The sequence below is a fragment of the Bos mutus genome, chromosome 17, assembly GCF_027580195.1.
Source record: "Bos mutus isolate GX-2022 chromosome 17, NWIPB_WYAK_1.1, whole genome shotgun sequence".
NCBI classification, from domain to species: domain Eukaryota; kingdom Metazoa; phylum Chordata; class Mammalia; order Artiodactyla; family Bovidae; genus Bos; species Bos mutus.
Window position 1 is genome coordinate 67,135,891 of NC_091633.1, and position 17,534 is coordinate 67,153,424.

General features: G+C 37.1%; 1 protein-coding gene across 1 annotated transcript in view; it reads right to left on the reverse strand.

The window, feature by feature from the left end:
* Nucleotides 1-17,534, reverse strand: part of FBXW7 (F-box and WD repeat domain containing 7) — a 131,213-nt gene that overhangs the window by 89,268 nt on the left and 24,411 nt on the right. The window contains 2 exon segments of the mRNA XM_070386656.1: nucleotides 5,306-5,872; nucleotides 6,512-6,561. Coding sequence (XP_070242757.1) covers nucleotides 5,306-5,803 — 498 coding nt within the window. The 5' untranslated portion in view covers nucleotides 5,804-5,872; nucleotides 6,512-6,561.

The following is a 17,534-nucleotide window of genomic DNA, read 5'->3' on the forward strand; positions in this document are numbered from 1 at the left end:
TTTCCCGGTATATGTTATTCAATATACCTGTCCTCTGGACCTCTCTCCAACTAACAGAATTTGAAATTCGGTTCTTTGTCTTACATGAAGACAAGGTCAGGGACTTCCTGATGTGGTCATTGTTTTCTAGAACTCTCCCTAAATACAGGAGAATTCAGAGCCCTATTAGATTTCAGATGTTAGCCACACTGTCCTACAAAGTTTGCCACTTACTCTGGCTCAAGGGAGTAGTTGGAAGATGCTGGACTAGAAACAAAACTGTAATTCTGATTCCCTGACTGGCTAGTGATCCTTGTGCCTAGCTCCCTACTGTTTAGAACCTAGAGACAAGAAAATGTCTCAGGCCCCTAGACATTAGACATACTGCTTCTTTGAAGATAGATAGATAGATAGATGCAGATATATATGTATTCAAAACAGTTATGTCTTATTTGAGGGGGAAAGAACTGAAAAATCATCTGCTTAGGGACTTCCCTGGTGGTCCAGTGGTTAAGACTCTGGGATTCCATTGCAGGGCACAACTCAGGTTTGATCCCTGGTTGGGGAGTTAAGACCCCACATGCCACATGGAGAGGGCAACACAGACACACACACCACTGCTTCACTACCAGGAGAAATCTAACAATCAGGACGGGGAAAAGGCAGATTAGAGGTGAGGAATGAAGCTATGTGAGAACAAACAGAAGGCGCTATGACAGGCGTGGGAGAAGCATGAAGCAGTGCTCAAACGTGGCTCTCTTCACAAAGGTCAGGACGGTACGAGACCTGGTCCGAAGGTAATCTTATTTGCTTTTCATTTTAGTAGAAAATGACTTGATACTCTACCTTAAATATGGGAAAGGAGTCTTTTGTATGGGCTAGACATCTCTTCAGAAAATGAGTTCTTGTTTTTTAAAAATATGGTAAGGCTGTTGACCCAGGGAAGAGTTGGGCATTCCTACCTGGCATTCCTACTCCTACCAAGTTGAATTTAGAATTTGCAAGTAGACTAACAAAATTCACAGAAATAGCACACAACCCCTAATTAAGAAGCACATTTGATGGACTCCAGAGAGACTGGTACATTATCAGCTTCAAACTGTCACTTCTTCCTGTTACAAATTTAGCCCTGAGTCCTCGTAAGTTCAATACTCATTAAATATCACAAAGGAAAGCACCTAACTAAGCAATCTGCACTCTCTAAAGGACAGGTCTGTTGATTTAAAATGTGATATGGTATTAGAAAGTTACCACACTCCAGAGTCTAGAACCTAAACACATTTGTATTCTGAAAATCTTGTTTCGTAATGTTTGCCAAATTCTACCACAGGAGTCAGCATAGTACATGGAAAGAAAAGGGCTTTTTTTTAATTAGGCAAATCCGACTTAAAATCTCTTGCCACTTACACAGTGAAATTTTAACATAACTGTCATAGGAACTTGCACACAAGATGGACATAATAAACACCAATCTCTTGACTGCTACTACCCTTGACTTTTAACATTATGAAAGTCTGGAATTTTTAACTTATATTATGGATATAGGGTCCCATTAGAATAAATCTTCGGTGACTAGGCAGAAAACAGATTGTCCTAGGAGTTTTGATAGTTTCCATTATGCTTTAAAAAATCAATGCAATGAAGCACCAAAAATGGCTTTTCTCATTAATATCATATTTGTATATATACAGCATGTTCAGGTATGACAAATAAGTAAGTCTAGTGGTCCAAAGGTTATGTTTAAGAAACTGCTCCCCACCACACACACACACAAAAACATTTGAAAGATACGCTGGGTAAAACTGTAATGGAATTCTTAAAATAACTATTACATCTCTACTCTTCTCTGAAGTCATGGTTTAAGAAGATTTCAAAGAAACCGTGGCTTAGGGTAATATCTGTAAAAGTGTCTTGTGTTATAATGTGTTATAATGTGTTTAAAGTGTCATGTTTATACTAATCAGTAATTAAGAGCTGCTCAAAAATAATTTTGAAATAATGAGAGTTTTCCCCTATTTACTATATTTAAAGGATTTATACACATGAGTGACTGATATTTTCTTTTGAAGCAACATAGTACTAGGTGATGCTTTTAAAATGTTGTTTAAAAAAAAGTGTTGAGAATGATCTTGAAGAAGTGTTTCAAGAACAAACAAAATGGGAAAGAAGCTAATTTCAGACTGACATCCTACTTTGTAGAAGGGTACCTCTGTCTTGGCAATCAAATAGTTTTACATTTTTCTTGCCATATTTATGAAGGCAAATGACCTAAAAATGAATGGCATATCAAAAGCGTGTTACACAAACACAGACACACTCTCTCTCATATACACACAATCACATCTAGCCCTACTGTTGTCACTCCTGTGGCCTTGTGTGTACAACACAATGATTTGTATTCACAACTCAAGAGTTGTAAGGGGAAACAGACTTGAGTTCAGTATGTTTGTTTTTAAGGAGGTAGCTACTGTATAAGACATATCTCAAGTTCTGTTTACCGTTTTATCTTGAAGGGAAAGGAAAGATAAAGCACCCATCAAATCTGTGTGCTGCAAGTTCTCCTACTGAACATTATGATGACTTCTCCTTTAGGACAAGGGTATGTTTCGTCTAGCTGCTTTTCTAGTTTTTCATTTAAAATGCAGCAGAACTCATTGATGGCTGTGCATTGTTGATAAAGGCTTAGCTTTGATTAAACTTCTTTCTTAAATAAGATAATGCAATTAAATACTAAACCCCTCTTCCTCCAACTGAATCCTCAGAAGGTGATGTACATAAACTCCCTCTTTTAAGACAGTAACCTCAAGGAACAGAGATCCAGAGATGGGGACATGAACTGAGCAAACTGCACTCTGAAAGATCTGGGCCTTACCAGCAAGGTGGGGCTGCGCTAGCAGTGTTCAAGCCAAAGCCCCACTCCAACACCTTGAGACAGGGGTGGTAAGAGGCATGAAAACCACCAGCTGAAGCCAGTTCCTTCTTAGGTCAAACCAACTAAACAGAATGTAAACCTGCAGACAAGCTAGGGAAATTAGGGATAAACATATTTTAGAAAGAGTTTAAAATTCACAAGGTGAAGCAAAAATGATATAGCAATGAAAGCATTTACGTGTCTAAGCTATTTCATTGCCGGTCAAGTCAGGTTAAAGAGGATGATGTTAAATCTGTTTGCATGTTGTTTATGGGCGAAATAAAATTTAAAAGTAAGCAAGTAAGAGTGTGAGGATAAACTACTTCAGTCAATATTTATTTTTAATGTCTGTAAAATAAGTACAATAATGAGTTAAAATGCTCCTTTCCAAAGATATGTTTAACTCACAGTCTATTCTATATGGATATTCATGATTTTTATCTAATTTTTAAGTAATAAAGAACCAGAAAGCATGCAAACATAAAGATCTATAAGCGAAGAAGCCTGAGGGGAAAAACAGGATAGAAGTTATGTTACATACCTCATTCATTCTGAGTATAATTCTTCTTAGTTTCTCTCCTCTTTATATAGACCATTAGATAGCAACACTGCCTAAAATATTGATTAAGATATATTCTAACTCCAGCAGAATGCATATGATGTCTTATTGAATTTCCTGTAAATTCAATAGCACCAAAATATAGAGAAAATAAAATTCAATGCAGAAGAGAAGTCAGCACTTTGTTGACTTAGGAGATAGTCAATAAGACCAAGGTACGTAAAGAAAACTTCTATTTTTCAACTTTGGGTGTGTATGTATTCATAGTCTTTACAACTTAATTTTTATTACAGAAAACTTCAAACATACTTTGTAAACTACATAGAACAGCCACGAACTCCACGTCCCTGTAAACCAGCTTCAACAATTAGCCACTCATGGCCAATCTATACCCTCCTTCTTTTTCTTCCCTTTGGTATTATTTTGAAGCAAAGCCCAAATACTGTATCATTTCATTTTGACTATAATTTGATGGGGGAAAGGGAATGTAACAGAAAGACTGGGAAGTGAGAGAAATGCTGCTTTCTCTCCACAGTCCCTGCCCGCAATTTTAAGTGATACACCCAGGAATGTTTTGAGGAAATAAGCCCATATGCCATGGCAAAGAATTGGCACTGGCAATTCCTGATTTACTGCAGCTTCCTAAACACTTGCCCCTTGCCCTCAGACAGCAGCTCCCTGCCTATCCAGCAAGGATAACGCTGGGAAGCAGCGATAGTTGTGGATAGTAGGAGTGTATCCAGTCTCTAACTGGCACAGCCTCCAAGGACTGTATAAAATGGAATTGTTGTCCTCAGCACTAGATTAGTTAAGTCCCTGAATTGATAGGATTCCTCCAGTTTAGACAGGAGTATAAATGTTCACCTTATAAAACATGTCTATGATTGATTTCATGAGCTACCACCAACTAAGTGGGATAAGGAGGCAGATACAACAGAGCTATCTCCCAGGAAAGGAAAGGAAAACTATAAGCAAGGGAAACAGTGGCAGAAACTTGACAGAAAGTTGGGAATCTAAGTGTATCTTCATATTATCTCCTATTTTTCACAGTCAAATGCCAACCAAAATGGTGTAGTTACCCTATGGTTAGTATTCAAACTGTGTGGAGAAGCAAATGGAGTGCTCTGCTAACATGGAGTCAAGAAAAAAACCCAATTCCTCTGGGGTTCCGAAATGTTTTCATTTTAATAAAATAACTAGAAGAAGAAGAGTAGCGAAGATAGCACCATACATTCTTACTGTTTTATAATGCAGAAAACACATTTCATAATCTTAAACATGCTGGTGTCTAAAGTATTTTAACTTTTGAAAATACTCAGATTTCCTCAATAACCAAATACTAATATTCAAACAGCAATTTCATCTTGTTTACATAACAAAGAGAAAACTGTTTACAAAGAATATACCTTAATAATCACCATAAGAAAACCAATTTGACGTAACTTCTGGTAACTTGTGCCGTGGGGTAAGGCCTGTGAGTACACAGCCCATCAGACCAGCTGCACTTGGTAAATGAGACCTTCACTACTTGATCCACACAAATCATGTTTCACTCCAACCCTCTGCACTGCACACAACCTATTAACCCCTGTCCCAGGGACAAAATTGATGATGAAATTTGGTATTAATGATTTTTCATAGTAATAGGTGCCTTCTCTCCATTTAATAATACTGTCCCATTACCAGGATTTCTAATATCTTCTGTTTAAAAAAAAAAAAAGAAAAACTGGTTCATTTTATTACTATACAACCGAATATTAATTTTGCAAAGATACAAAGACTGTGAGGAAAGTTTCACCACAATTAACACGGATATGTAAAATTTCCCAGGTGAAGAGCAGACTGAAGGTACTCACTTTTGTGGTCTTTGTATAGAACGGGGAGGAGCGCTGGTGAATAGGCAGGTCCACGATACTATTAGAGTTTGTGACACTGTTCCTATGTGTGTGTTCATCTTCCCTGCTGCTGTCATCAGACTGATCAAAGTCATCACTCTCCTGGTCCATTTCCTCTTCCTCTTCATCCTCCTCATCTTGTTCACCAGCATGTTCTTCGTCTTCCTCTTGTTCTTCCTGGTTTCCAGAGGAGTCCTCATCTACGGAAATAAACCGGTTGTTGTTCTCTTCCAGCTGCCCTTGCTGGGGATCGTTCTGGTCTCCAGGCCTAGGCTCCGCTCCCACGACTTCCCCATTCCTCGCCGCGTGCTCCTCCTCCTGGTGTCTGGGCTGCTGCTGCTCCTCCTCCAGCACACGGTTCATCTGCTCCTCATCAGCCTGGCTTGAGGAAGGGTTACCTCTCAGAGAGCCTCCAGTGCGTCGTCTTTTGCTGCCCACAGAGAGCAGTTCCTGATTCATTTCCAAAAGCCAGCTTGCTACTTCTTGGACCTTGGCTAGGCTATCAGAAGATGCAAAGGTTTTCACATTCTGTAGAGAAAAATGAGGGGGGAAGAAAGGTTTTTAAATCTACATTATATTCTACTTTCATGTTGTATGTCTGTACTCCAAATTTTAATACAGATTGTAAAAAGATTAGATGCCATGCAGACATTAAAATGTTCTTTTGAAATCAAGAGAAACTTTAAAAAGTTATGAGACTTTATAAAGATACACAAAAGTCATATAGTAAATAGCTTTATTTTAATCTCCTTTTAAAAATAATTTTAGAACGAAGGTTTATAGTTTATTTGCTTTGACCAACACAACACAATCTAACCAACAAAATATTCTTAAATTTTAGATCAGTAGCTCATAAACTATACCCTTAACCAAACTTCCACAAAATGTTAAAAAGTATATCAGAAAAAACCTATTCAATGCTCAGTTAAGTACAGGAAATGCTGAGATAAACCAAGATTAAAAGGCTTTTTTTTTTTTTTTAAACCTTAGGAATTTCCCAAACTTTTCTGATCACAGAAGTTTGCCTTTAGACAGTTTTCTGAGTTCCAAATATAATCACTATGATTTTTGTTTTTCATAATGAGTATAAATCAACCAGACAGCAAATAAATTAAAAAGTTTATTTCAAAGAAAAGAAAAGAAAAAAAAAAATTCATAAGTTCATACCCTCTGACCCAGTCACTCCACTTCTGGCAATCTATCCTAAGGAAGTATTCCTAAAACAGAAAAAAAAAGTGATGCAGAGGATACTCACTGCAGCTTTATCCACAAAAACAAAAATAAACATAAATGCAAATTAAAATAATCAAAACCCAAATGTTCAAGACAAAGGAGCCCATGAGATGGGATATGTTTAGTGTATCTAAACTAAATACCTCTAAACATGTTGCTCATAAAAAAACTTGTGAAAACATGGATGTTATACTATGTGAAGGGCAAAATGCAGGACATTATACGATCACAGAATGATTTTTAAACTGCATAATGACTAGATTGAAAACAATATTTCAAAATATAAACTGCATTTAGGCAGTGGTATGATAGGTGCTTTAACTCAATTTTTACTGTATTTCTCAAATTTTATGTGTCAAGCATGTTTACTTTTATGCTTTTAACAGTGGCTTTAAAATTTGATCTGATATAGAATCTTTCCATAACGTTCCTTCTTAGATTTCATCCTTTGCAAATATCTACATGGACATAACTGAGGTTACAGAAAATAATGCCAACACATTGCACAAGTCGATATAAAATCCCTTTAAAAAGTATCTTTAAGGATTTCAAGAGAAGGAAATACAATATTCATTTTCTATCATGTCCCAAGAGTAACTACTTTATGTTACAATGATCTTGAAATAAAACAGCCTTATCCACTTTCCCAATCCTTGCCAATAGATGGTCACTCCCCCAAAGGTCCACAGGTCTCACTGCAAGCTTTAAGATGGGGTCAAGAAAGTCCAAAAGATAGTTTTAAAACAGCAGTATTTCATTTTATTTTCTATAATCAATCATTTCTAAGAAATAAGCTACAGTTGGGGGGAAAATTCTTGAATTTTAATTACACTAGAAGTTCAAATAAAGAAAGAGCTTTAAAGATGGACCCCTGAGACACTCCATCATCCTAAAAGAAGAGGAATAGCCAGCAAAGATGACTAAGTAGGAAAACCAAGAAAGAGTGGTACTGGTGAAGCCAAGTTGAGAAAGCTTACCCAGCAGGAGGAAATAAATGATGACAAGAATGGCTATGGATGAAGTAGGACGACGACAAAGAACTGACCACTGCATTCAGTAACACACAAGTCACTACTGTAGAAGCAGTTTCTATTAGGTGAAGTCTGATACTGATAAAAGTAGAATTAAGAGACTGGGAAAGCAAAATAGTATTAATTAAATACTTTAAACTTATCTCTTTCACCATATTTCTTAATGTGGGAACAGTTGGAAGGAAGTCAGATGAAAAATAACATAAAAATGAAAAACACACACACACACACCTGCACGCACACATGCAGTACCTCTGTGTACATAACGGGAAATCTGCTATACACAGGTTTTCTTCAAAGCTAGACTCAAACTCTTGCTTTAGTAACTGTGTCTAAAGTTTAGCTCTCCTAACACTAACAAGAACATTTTGTACTTGGATACTGATGCACAGAACAACATGAAGTAAGCGACATTGCCTGGTATAATGCAAGTTCCAAAAAAGTTGCTCTTTGTGTACCCAACCTAACAGGCGTATTTTCACAAGATTAAAACAGGTTAAATGACGTATTAAGAACAACTTACCAAAATAAAAAAAGAGAGAGAGAGAACAAAGGTCATAAAACACATCATAAAGAATGTGTGTAAAGAAGAGAGGAGACTGTTGGTAAGCAGTTTACCTATCAACAAATAGAAAGTTTATAACTGGCATTTCTAAAATAGTATCAGTATTGGTCAACAAAGAACACTTCTAATTATGAACGACAACACAAATGACTATCGTTGTATAACTTGAGTGTTATATTGAGAACAGAGAAGAAACCTGTTAAGCCAGTAAAAGTTACTGACGCATACTTACAGTGAGGCATGTAAACAGATTTCAAAGTAATACAGATTCTTATAGATTAATAATGGTATATCCAAGTAGAAGAATCAGATTTAAAGAAAAGTCAATAAAAAACATGTAATAACAAAGTGGAAAGTCAAATTACAAGAATTCTAGAATATCTAAAGAGGCTGAAAATATCCAATTAATAGATTTACATAAAAATTTCTATGCATCAAATTTTATTGGATTGGATTTTTCTGACTCATTTTGAGAGTGGAAAACAGTAATAAATATATAGAAATTAAGAGAAAAAAATTTCACTTTCTGTTGGTATTAATTTAAAAAAACAGTATTTTAGGAAATTCATTCTTTCTAATAATAATCTATTAAATAAATCAATGACCAAATTAAAATAATAAATATCTAATAACTAACAAAATCAGAATCAACTATTAAACACTTTTAAGGGGGAAAAATTTTAAAGATAGTTAAAATAGTTTATTTAAAAAAAAAAAAAAATTTAAGCACCCATAATCTAAAACTTGAAAACTGCCATACAGGAAATGTTCATAAATGGGGTATTAATAAAAGCATATTTTTGCTTTTCAAAATTCTAATTTTAAACTTTTTTAGAGAAAACTTCTGTATGATTTAGGACACTTGTGTCATATGTAACACAACCACCAACAAACAGAATCCTATGCCCTAAAAAAAAATATGTAAACTTTAAGAGTGTTCTTTTATTTCTGAATCTTACCAGTATATGATGTCAAGATACATCAAATACATGACTTACATTTTTACCAACAACCAGTGAGACTGAACTTGAGGTCGATAAAACAAACTCTGATGGCTAATATATTTTGACATTAAATTGCATGATTTTTTTGACAACTGAGCATGATGAGACTGGAAATGATTTAAGGTCAAGAATAATACTGATAAAAGAAAATCATGGAAATTTTAAATTGAAAACGCTCCGCACTTCACAAAGTGAAAGAGTTCAAAGAGATTCAGTATTTCTCAAGTTTGCTAGCTTCAAGCTGCTGCTGCTGCTGCCAAGTCGCTTCGGTCATGTCGGAGTCTGTGTGACCCCAGCAAAGCAGGAACCAGAAGGTGACATTATCAACTGGGCTTTCTTTCATGTGCCTCAGTCTGCATAACTAAATATGCCAAAGTCCTGACACTGACACTGGCCTCTTCTCCAAAACCGGAATCACTACAATGTTAGAAGATTATTACTCTAAAACACTCACTGAGCACTCAGTATATATATTCCAGGCACAGATTAATTTTCTAGAGCATGTGTGCTCAGTTGTGTCCAACTCTTTGCAACTCGATGGACTGTAGTCTGCCAGGCTCCTCTGTCCAGGGAATTTTCCAGTCAAGAATACTGGAGTCGGTTCTCATTACCTTCTCCAGGGGATCTTCCCAACCCAGGGATTAAATATGCATCTCTTGCATCTCCTGCATTGACGGGTGCAATTTTTACCACTGAGCGACCTGGGAAGCCCCTAATTTTCTAGAGGATAATGTTTAAAAATGTCAATCAATGACTTTTAACCTGAACCTATGGTAAAATTAAATTTTACAATACAACTCTTTATGCATGTATTTAAACAAATCTAAAACAATGGTTTCAGAGAGAAGGAATGATGAAATGGTTAAACCTAAAGTCTCTATAAATCACTATGCTTAATTAAATTTTATTATTCACAGTAATTGTGTTCTATAAAGTTGTCATAAATACCAAACAAGTGTTTTCAACAGAAATACAAGACTAAGTTCCTGCAAGCCTCTAGTCACGTTTTTGCCAACTGATCAATACATAATCTTTTCCTATGTGTATTTCTCAAGACATGCTATTCATTAATAATATATAATACATTTATTAACACTGAAGTCAGTCAACTGAATGAAGCTTATCTAACAAGTATGCTCTCCATAAGGCACATCACAACACCAGGCAGCACCTCAAAGCAGCGTAGGGATCATCTTAAACAGCAAAGTCACCGTAACAAGTACGGCAAGCTTGTAGTGAAAATATTTCACTAAACAGACCACGAAATGGACACTTGTTTAGGATATGAAAGCTGAAAGAAGAAACCAGAATGCCACCTTGTTCAACCTCAGATGGGAAAGTCCATGAAGGTGACTCAAATACTTTGCCACTCTATGCATGCAAACATCTACAAATTACTGTGAAAGCACCATAAGTACTGAATTTTGGTGCTACAAATAAATTTTAATGAGTAGGCAAATTCACAAATGAAGAACCTTCAAATAATGAGGCTGGATTTACGTACTGTATCTAAATCCTGTAGATAGTACACCGATTGTGATTCAAGAGCCACACAGTATTCTGAGATATCTACCTGTGAAGAAGCCACAGCATTACTTATTTCTTGCTACGGTTCTGGTAAACTACAAAGGATAAATGACCAAAGAAATTAAAAGCTCAGTACAGGTATTCATCACTAAATTTTTCACATAGGAATCAAAAGAGCAGATAGCCCATATTAAGACTTTGTGTACAATAATGGCTGGAGACAGAAAAGGGAGCAGGGGTACCACTTCCCCTCCTATCAAATGGGGAGCACAGGCTTCTCCTGGCAACAGCAAAGTCCAGAGAGGCCTGAACTAAGGGCATCTAAAGGAAGAGATGCTCATCAAAGCTACGGTTTTTCCAGCAGTCATGTATGGAGGTGAGAGTTGGACTATAAAGAAAGCTGAGTACTGAAAAATTGATGCTTTTGAACTGTGGTGTTGGAGAAGACTCTTGAGAGTCCCTTGGACTGCAAGGAGATCCAACCAGTCAATCCTAAAGGAGATCAGTCCTGAATATTCATTGGAAGGAGTGATGCTGAAGCTGAAACTCTTAATACTTTGGCCATCTGATGCAAAGAAATGACTCACTGGAAAAGACCCTGATGCTGGGAAAGACTGAAGGCGGGAGGAGAAGGGGATGACAAGAGGATGAGATGGTTGGATGGCATCACGGACTTAATGGACATGAGTTCGAGCAAGCTCCGGGAGTTGGTGATGGACAAGGAAGCCTGGTATTTTTCAGTCCATGGGGTTGCAAAGAGTCGGACGTGACTGAGCAACTGAACTGAACCGATTATGATAACTGCTATTCAAAAAAATTCAATAATTAGGTTACTGAGATAAAAGAGAAATACTGTGACTTTCCCCAAGTTCCAAAAAATATAGGTGACTTTTAGTCATTATAGCTGGTTAATTTAACAGCACTTCAGACCTAATTTCAGTGGTTTTTTTTTTTAAGTTTCTCATGAACTTTTAACAGATGCTTATGAACACTGTTTCACAAAAGACGTTTGATTATTCATAACCATTTGAACTGCTTATATTAGGCTGCCTAAAGGAGTTATAAAGCAGGCACAGTATTAGCTGTTAAAGTGAGCTCTGAGAGTCTATCTCAGAGGGAATTAGAGTTGTGAGCCTCCAAAGAAGATTCCCAGGCAAAGACTAACTTTGAAATCACAGTAGTCACTGAGGAATACTGGTTACCTGACGTACAGTGGGTGATCTAAGAAATCTGCCAAAGCCTCCAAAGGACTGTGCGATACTAACATTTTCAGAAATCACTATGATTGATCTACAGGCATTTAAGAAGTTTTAAGACATAGATGGCAGGAAAAATCAACCAAACTGTACTCATCATCAAAGCTTGGAATCACTTTCTGTAAGCAGGTTCGGTTTGTCCCTGAATCCTAAAAGAGCCTCCGTAATCACCAAGATTTCTTCTCTGACCACACCACTTAGTAAAACTCCAACTTCATATTCTGAACTCTCTATATGACAAATTAATATTTATTATTAATCACTATGCTCAAACTGATTAAAAGTAAGTATCTGGAAAACATACTAAATACCACTTAGTATCACTCTGCTACTCAAAATCCACCAAGAGTTTCCCATCTCACTCACAAAGAGTTATTTTTTCTTAATTGTTGCCTGTATGATATATGCCATCCCATCGAGCTCATATTCTGCTATTCTCTTTTTCACTTTGGCACTCTTTCTGAAAGAGGAAAACATGCTGCTGCCTCAGAGTTTCTGCACTGGATACAGCTTCTGCCTGAATGCTCTCCCTGACATATCTGCATGGTTCTTTCCATTATTTTCTTTAGGACTCTTTTCAAACAACCTTTAATAAACTCACTTTTCCTAATAATCTTATTTTAAATAATCATTTCCTTCAGTTCAGTTGCTAAGCCGTGCCCAACTCTTTGCGACCCCATGGACTGCAGCACACCAGGCTTCCCTGTCCATCACCAACTCCCATTACTCAAATTCACGTCCATCAAGTCAGTGATGCCATCCAACCATCTCACCCTCTGTCAGCCCCTTCTCCACCTGCCTTCAATCTTGCCCAGCCTCAGGGTCTTTTCCAATGAGTCAGTTCTTCACATCAGGTGGCCAAAGTATTGGAGTTTCAGCTTCAGCATCAGTCCTTCCAATGAACATTCAAGACTGATTTCCCTTAGGATGGACTGGTTGGATTTCCTTGCAGTCCAAGGGACTCTCAAGAGTCTTCTCCAACACCACAGTTCAAAAGCATCAATTCTTCAGCACTCAACCTTCTTTATAGTCCCAACTCTCACATCCATACATGACTACTGAAAAACCATAGCTTTGACTAGACGGACCTTTGCTGGCAAAGTAATGTCTTTGCTTTTTAATATTCTGTCTAGGTTGGTCATAGCTTTTTTTCCAAGGAGCAAGTGCCCTTTAATTTCATGACTGCAGTCACCATCTGCAGTGATTTTGGAGCCCAAAACAATAAAGTGTCTTACACATTCCATTGTTTTCCCATCTATTTGCCATGAAGTGATTGGACTGGATGCCATGATCTTCGCTTTCTGATGTTGAGTTTTAAGCAAACTTTTTCACTCTCCTCTTTCACTTTCATCAAGAGGCCCTTTAGCTCTTCTTCACTTTCTGCCATAAGGATGGTGTCATGTGCATATCTGAGGTTATCGATATTTCTCCTGGCAATCTTGATTCCAGCTTGTGCTTCATCCAGGCTGGCATTTCTCATGATGTACTCTGTATATAAGTTAAATAAGCAGGGTGACAATATACTGCCTTGATGTACTCCTTTTCCTATTTGGAACCAGTCTGTTGTTCCATGTCCAGTTCTAACTGTTGCTTCCTGACCTGCATACAGGTTTCTCAATAGCAGGTCAGGTGGTCTGGTATTCCCATCTCTTTCAGAATTTTCCACAGTTTGTTGTGATCCACACAGTCAAAGGCTTTGATGTAGTCAATAAAGCAGAAGTAGATGTTTTCTGGAACTCTCTTGCTTTTTTGAAGATCCAATGGATGTTGGCAATTTGATCTCTGGTTCCTCTGCCTTTTCTAAATCCAGCTTGAACATCTGGAAGTTCACGGTTCACATATCATTGAAGCCTGGCTTGGAGAATTTTGAGCATTACTTTGCTAGTATTTTTCACTCCCTTGCATCACATTATTCCCCCTTCCCCTTTGCCCTGCTTCATTCTTCTCCACAGTACTGTATCAACACACTGGAATATTGTCTGTTATATACAGGGCCCATCTATCTATCCATTAATTTCTTCCTATATTATCTGCCTCCTCCCACTAGAATTTAAGCTACATAAGGAAAGAGACTTTCCTTTTTCACCAGTATTTTCAGGACCTACAAAAATCCTTGGCTTAGTAGGTCCTCAACACATTTACTGAGTAAATAGTTATTAAATCTTGTTAAAGCCAGCCATGTGCTGAGCAATTTTTCCTCATTAAAGAAGACCTACAAGCCAGATACAAAAAAGTACCAATTATTTAAAACACAGTATTTAAAGTTGTGATCTGTACTGAACAAGCACTTACAGTACTCTTGAAATTGAGAGGATATAAATCTAAAACCTTAACATTTTTTATAAATTATCATCCTCTAAGTCATAAAAATAATTTTTACCTTTATCAATTTTTTTGCTATTTTCAGCACATGCTATAAAAAATGTGTGACTAAAAAGATTACTACTTCAAAAACACATAAGAAATTAAAAAAATAAATTTAAAAAAATAAATAAAAAATAAAATAACAACAACAACAAAAAAATCCACATAATTTGTTGAGTATTTCTAGTTCCACATCTCACATAGTGCAGCCAACTGGGAAATCATATGTGCAGCTTAAAAGTGAAAGTGTTTTAGGGACTGCAAAATGGGCTGAACAGATTCTCAGTGCTGTAGATTAACAAGATAAACAACACAGGGCACATCATACAAGTATTCATATAAGCAGCCAGTATTCGTTAAGTTTTAGGGTTCTGAACTGAACATTTCAAATTCACACGCCTCATCAATCACATGCATCTTCACTAGAAAGGATGCATAACTATTTCTCAGCTCACATGACAATATCTACTTTTTATATGTTATTTAACTTACAGTACATATTTCTGTCTGGCCACATTTAATTCCTCATCCCCATTCAACTCCACTACATCTGCAATCTGGGTTTACTAAACTGAAACTGAATTTCACACTGGTTGCCAAATCCCACTGGGTCTTTTGCCATTTTTGTAGCTTTTTACAGGACTGGCAATGACTTCCCCTCTCTTTACAACTCTCACGCCTCTTAGTCTCCCTTGAGATCATCCTTTCCTTGGTATTGTCCCGCAGGCAGCTCCTTTGTTCTTCACTGCCAGCTCCTTCCTTCTCTGAAATTTCTTTGCAACCTTGGGTTTTAAGTATCACACAGAAGTTAATGACAACCAACTCCACTCTCCAGCCAAACTCCTCCACTGAGTCCACTAGCTTTATCAAGATATCCCACAGTTGCCCCAAATTCATTATTTTAAAACCCAAATTCCTGTGCACTCTCAGAATTCTTAGATTCTCTTCCTATTTTCTCTCAGTGAATGGAACTGTATTCTAGTCAGTTGCAGATTTAGAAAATCTGAATGGCTTGCCCTCTTCAACTTCCTTCTACTATCCTCTCCCCTGAGCAATTCAATTCTAAAGCCATAAAGTGGAGTCAGGTGTGTGGGGGGGATGGTGGGAGGAAAGAGCCTGACCAAGAAGGCTGAGGAGGGATCCAAACAGTGGAGAAGAAGGCAGAAAGGTGTTAGAGCCCACAGGGATATTCAGGGTGTGGGGGCCACTGCTCAGATACCCCTTCAACAGAATCTGCTATGGGAGCAGAGCTGCTCCATAGCCCCCAGGTACCTCATCCTGGAATCCACTCTAACAGTAATACCTGCCACGCTTCCTCTAGGCTTCCCCAGCAAAACAAATGACGGAGCATGGCAGGAATGCCCCAACAGCTAACTCTGTCTGGATGAGACTACCTGCACATCTGTTTCTCTGGGGAACCTGACCTGACACAGAAGGTATTCATGTACTGTTGTCAAAAACACTTAGGATGATATAAAAATGTTCTGGAAGACACCACAAAATGGTTATCTTCATTAAACAAAGGCCATTTCACTCTAGAATATTTAAAGAATATCATCTGCTATGTAAAGAAATCCAGTGGCTTAGCTAAGGAAAAGTTCTCAACAGGGTATGTGAGCTGAAAGGGGTCCTTTTAAGACAACAGAAGAACAGAGTTTGTTTTGTAGTAATACTGTGAAGATGAAGAATGGCTGCAGATTTCACACTCTTCAGTCTCTAATGGTTTTGACTTCAAGGGACAAGATTTTTGGATTTAAAAGGAAAATGCCCTTCTGGAAAACACTGTGTTACAAAAAGGAAACTTGAAATGTTTCCACTGCTGCTGGAGCTCCAGTGAAGAAGATACCAGCAAGTCTCAAGTCTCATGAGAAACCACCTGGGGAAGCCGCAGAACACACTGAACTCAGGTTCGTTCCCTTTCAAAACAAGTGTATCAATGAACAGGTTCTCTTTTCCTGAATCATCTGATAGCGAGAAGCTGACTTGAAAAAAAAAAAAAAAAAAGAGTAAGCAGCAGCAGTCTAATACATTCAAGATGAGTTTTACTGATCTGCACGGAAAAGTTCTGGATTTCTGCGAAGAAAAGAATATCCTGCTATTCATAGGAAACAATGAACATTATGCTGCAGTTTCAACTTCTCATACATTTGAACAATCTTTTATTTATTCAGTGAACATTTAAAATAGTAAGCTAAAAAACTGCTCTCATTTCAGTTGAAAGAAAAATTTGTATGCGCTTGCTTATCTCATGTTTGACCCTGAATGGTATTTCTAAAGCAAAAACCAAGCAAAAGAGGTAAATATAATTTTTAAGATTCAAAAACAATACTTTCAGCATATATGAGCCTATAAAAGAAGTAATTTTCTAACTGTTTGGCCTATATTTGAAATAAAAGAAGTAATTTTCTAACTGTTTGGCCTATATTTGAACTTGACCATGTCACTGAATAAGCAAATGCTTTTTCAAAGTATTATATAAAATTGTGTCTAGACAATATTTTCATTCATATTACTTTGGCTTACGGTTTTGGTTGCTTTACTATTCAACACTGTCAATAAATTTTCATGTTGTTAAAATTAATTTACAACCTTTATTTAAATTAAATCTGCTGAGTCTACATGAAGAAAAATTAAGTCCCATTTTGGTTTAAGCTAGTTACATGAAATGTATTACATTTCTTATGAGTTCTCAAAATTCATGGAATGATAAGAGATTAACCTCTCTTTTCTTTTTTTGGCCACACTGTGTGGCTTGTGGGATCTTCGTTCTCTGACCAGGGATTGAACCCAGGCCCTCAACAGTGAAAGCAACAAGTCCTAACCACTGGACCACAGGGGAATTCCCTAAAATAGATAAAGTAAGGGAAGCTTAATTACCAGGGTGTTGTATTTTTCCCAAGAAAAGTTGGCTAAAATGTTTAGTCCTGAATACTGGGGCAGAAAGGAGGAATGCTCTTACTTGTACAGTAGCAAAAATCTGTGATAAGGCCTATTTGGACAAGGTTAATAAAGTTTAAAAAAAAGAAAAAACGAATTTCCTCTGTCTGCTCAATTAACTTGAATTGGAGCTGACATCCTTGGTAGGAAGGAAGAAACTACACAAAAAGAAGAGGTTAATAAATTTGCCAAATATAAACATGTTCACAGGGGGGAAAAAGCATCCTATACTCAAAAGAGCACTGACAATTATCAATGAATCACTGTATCTAC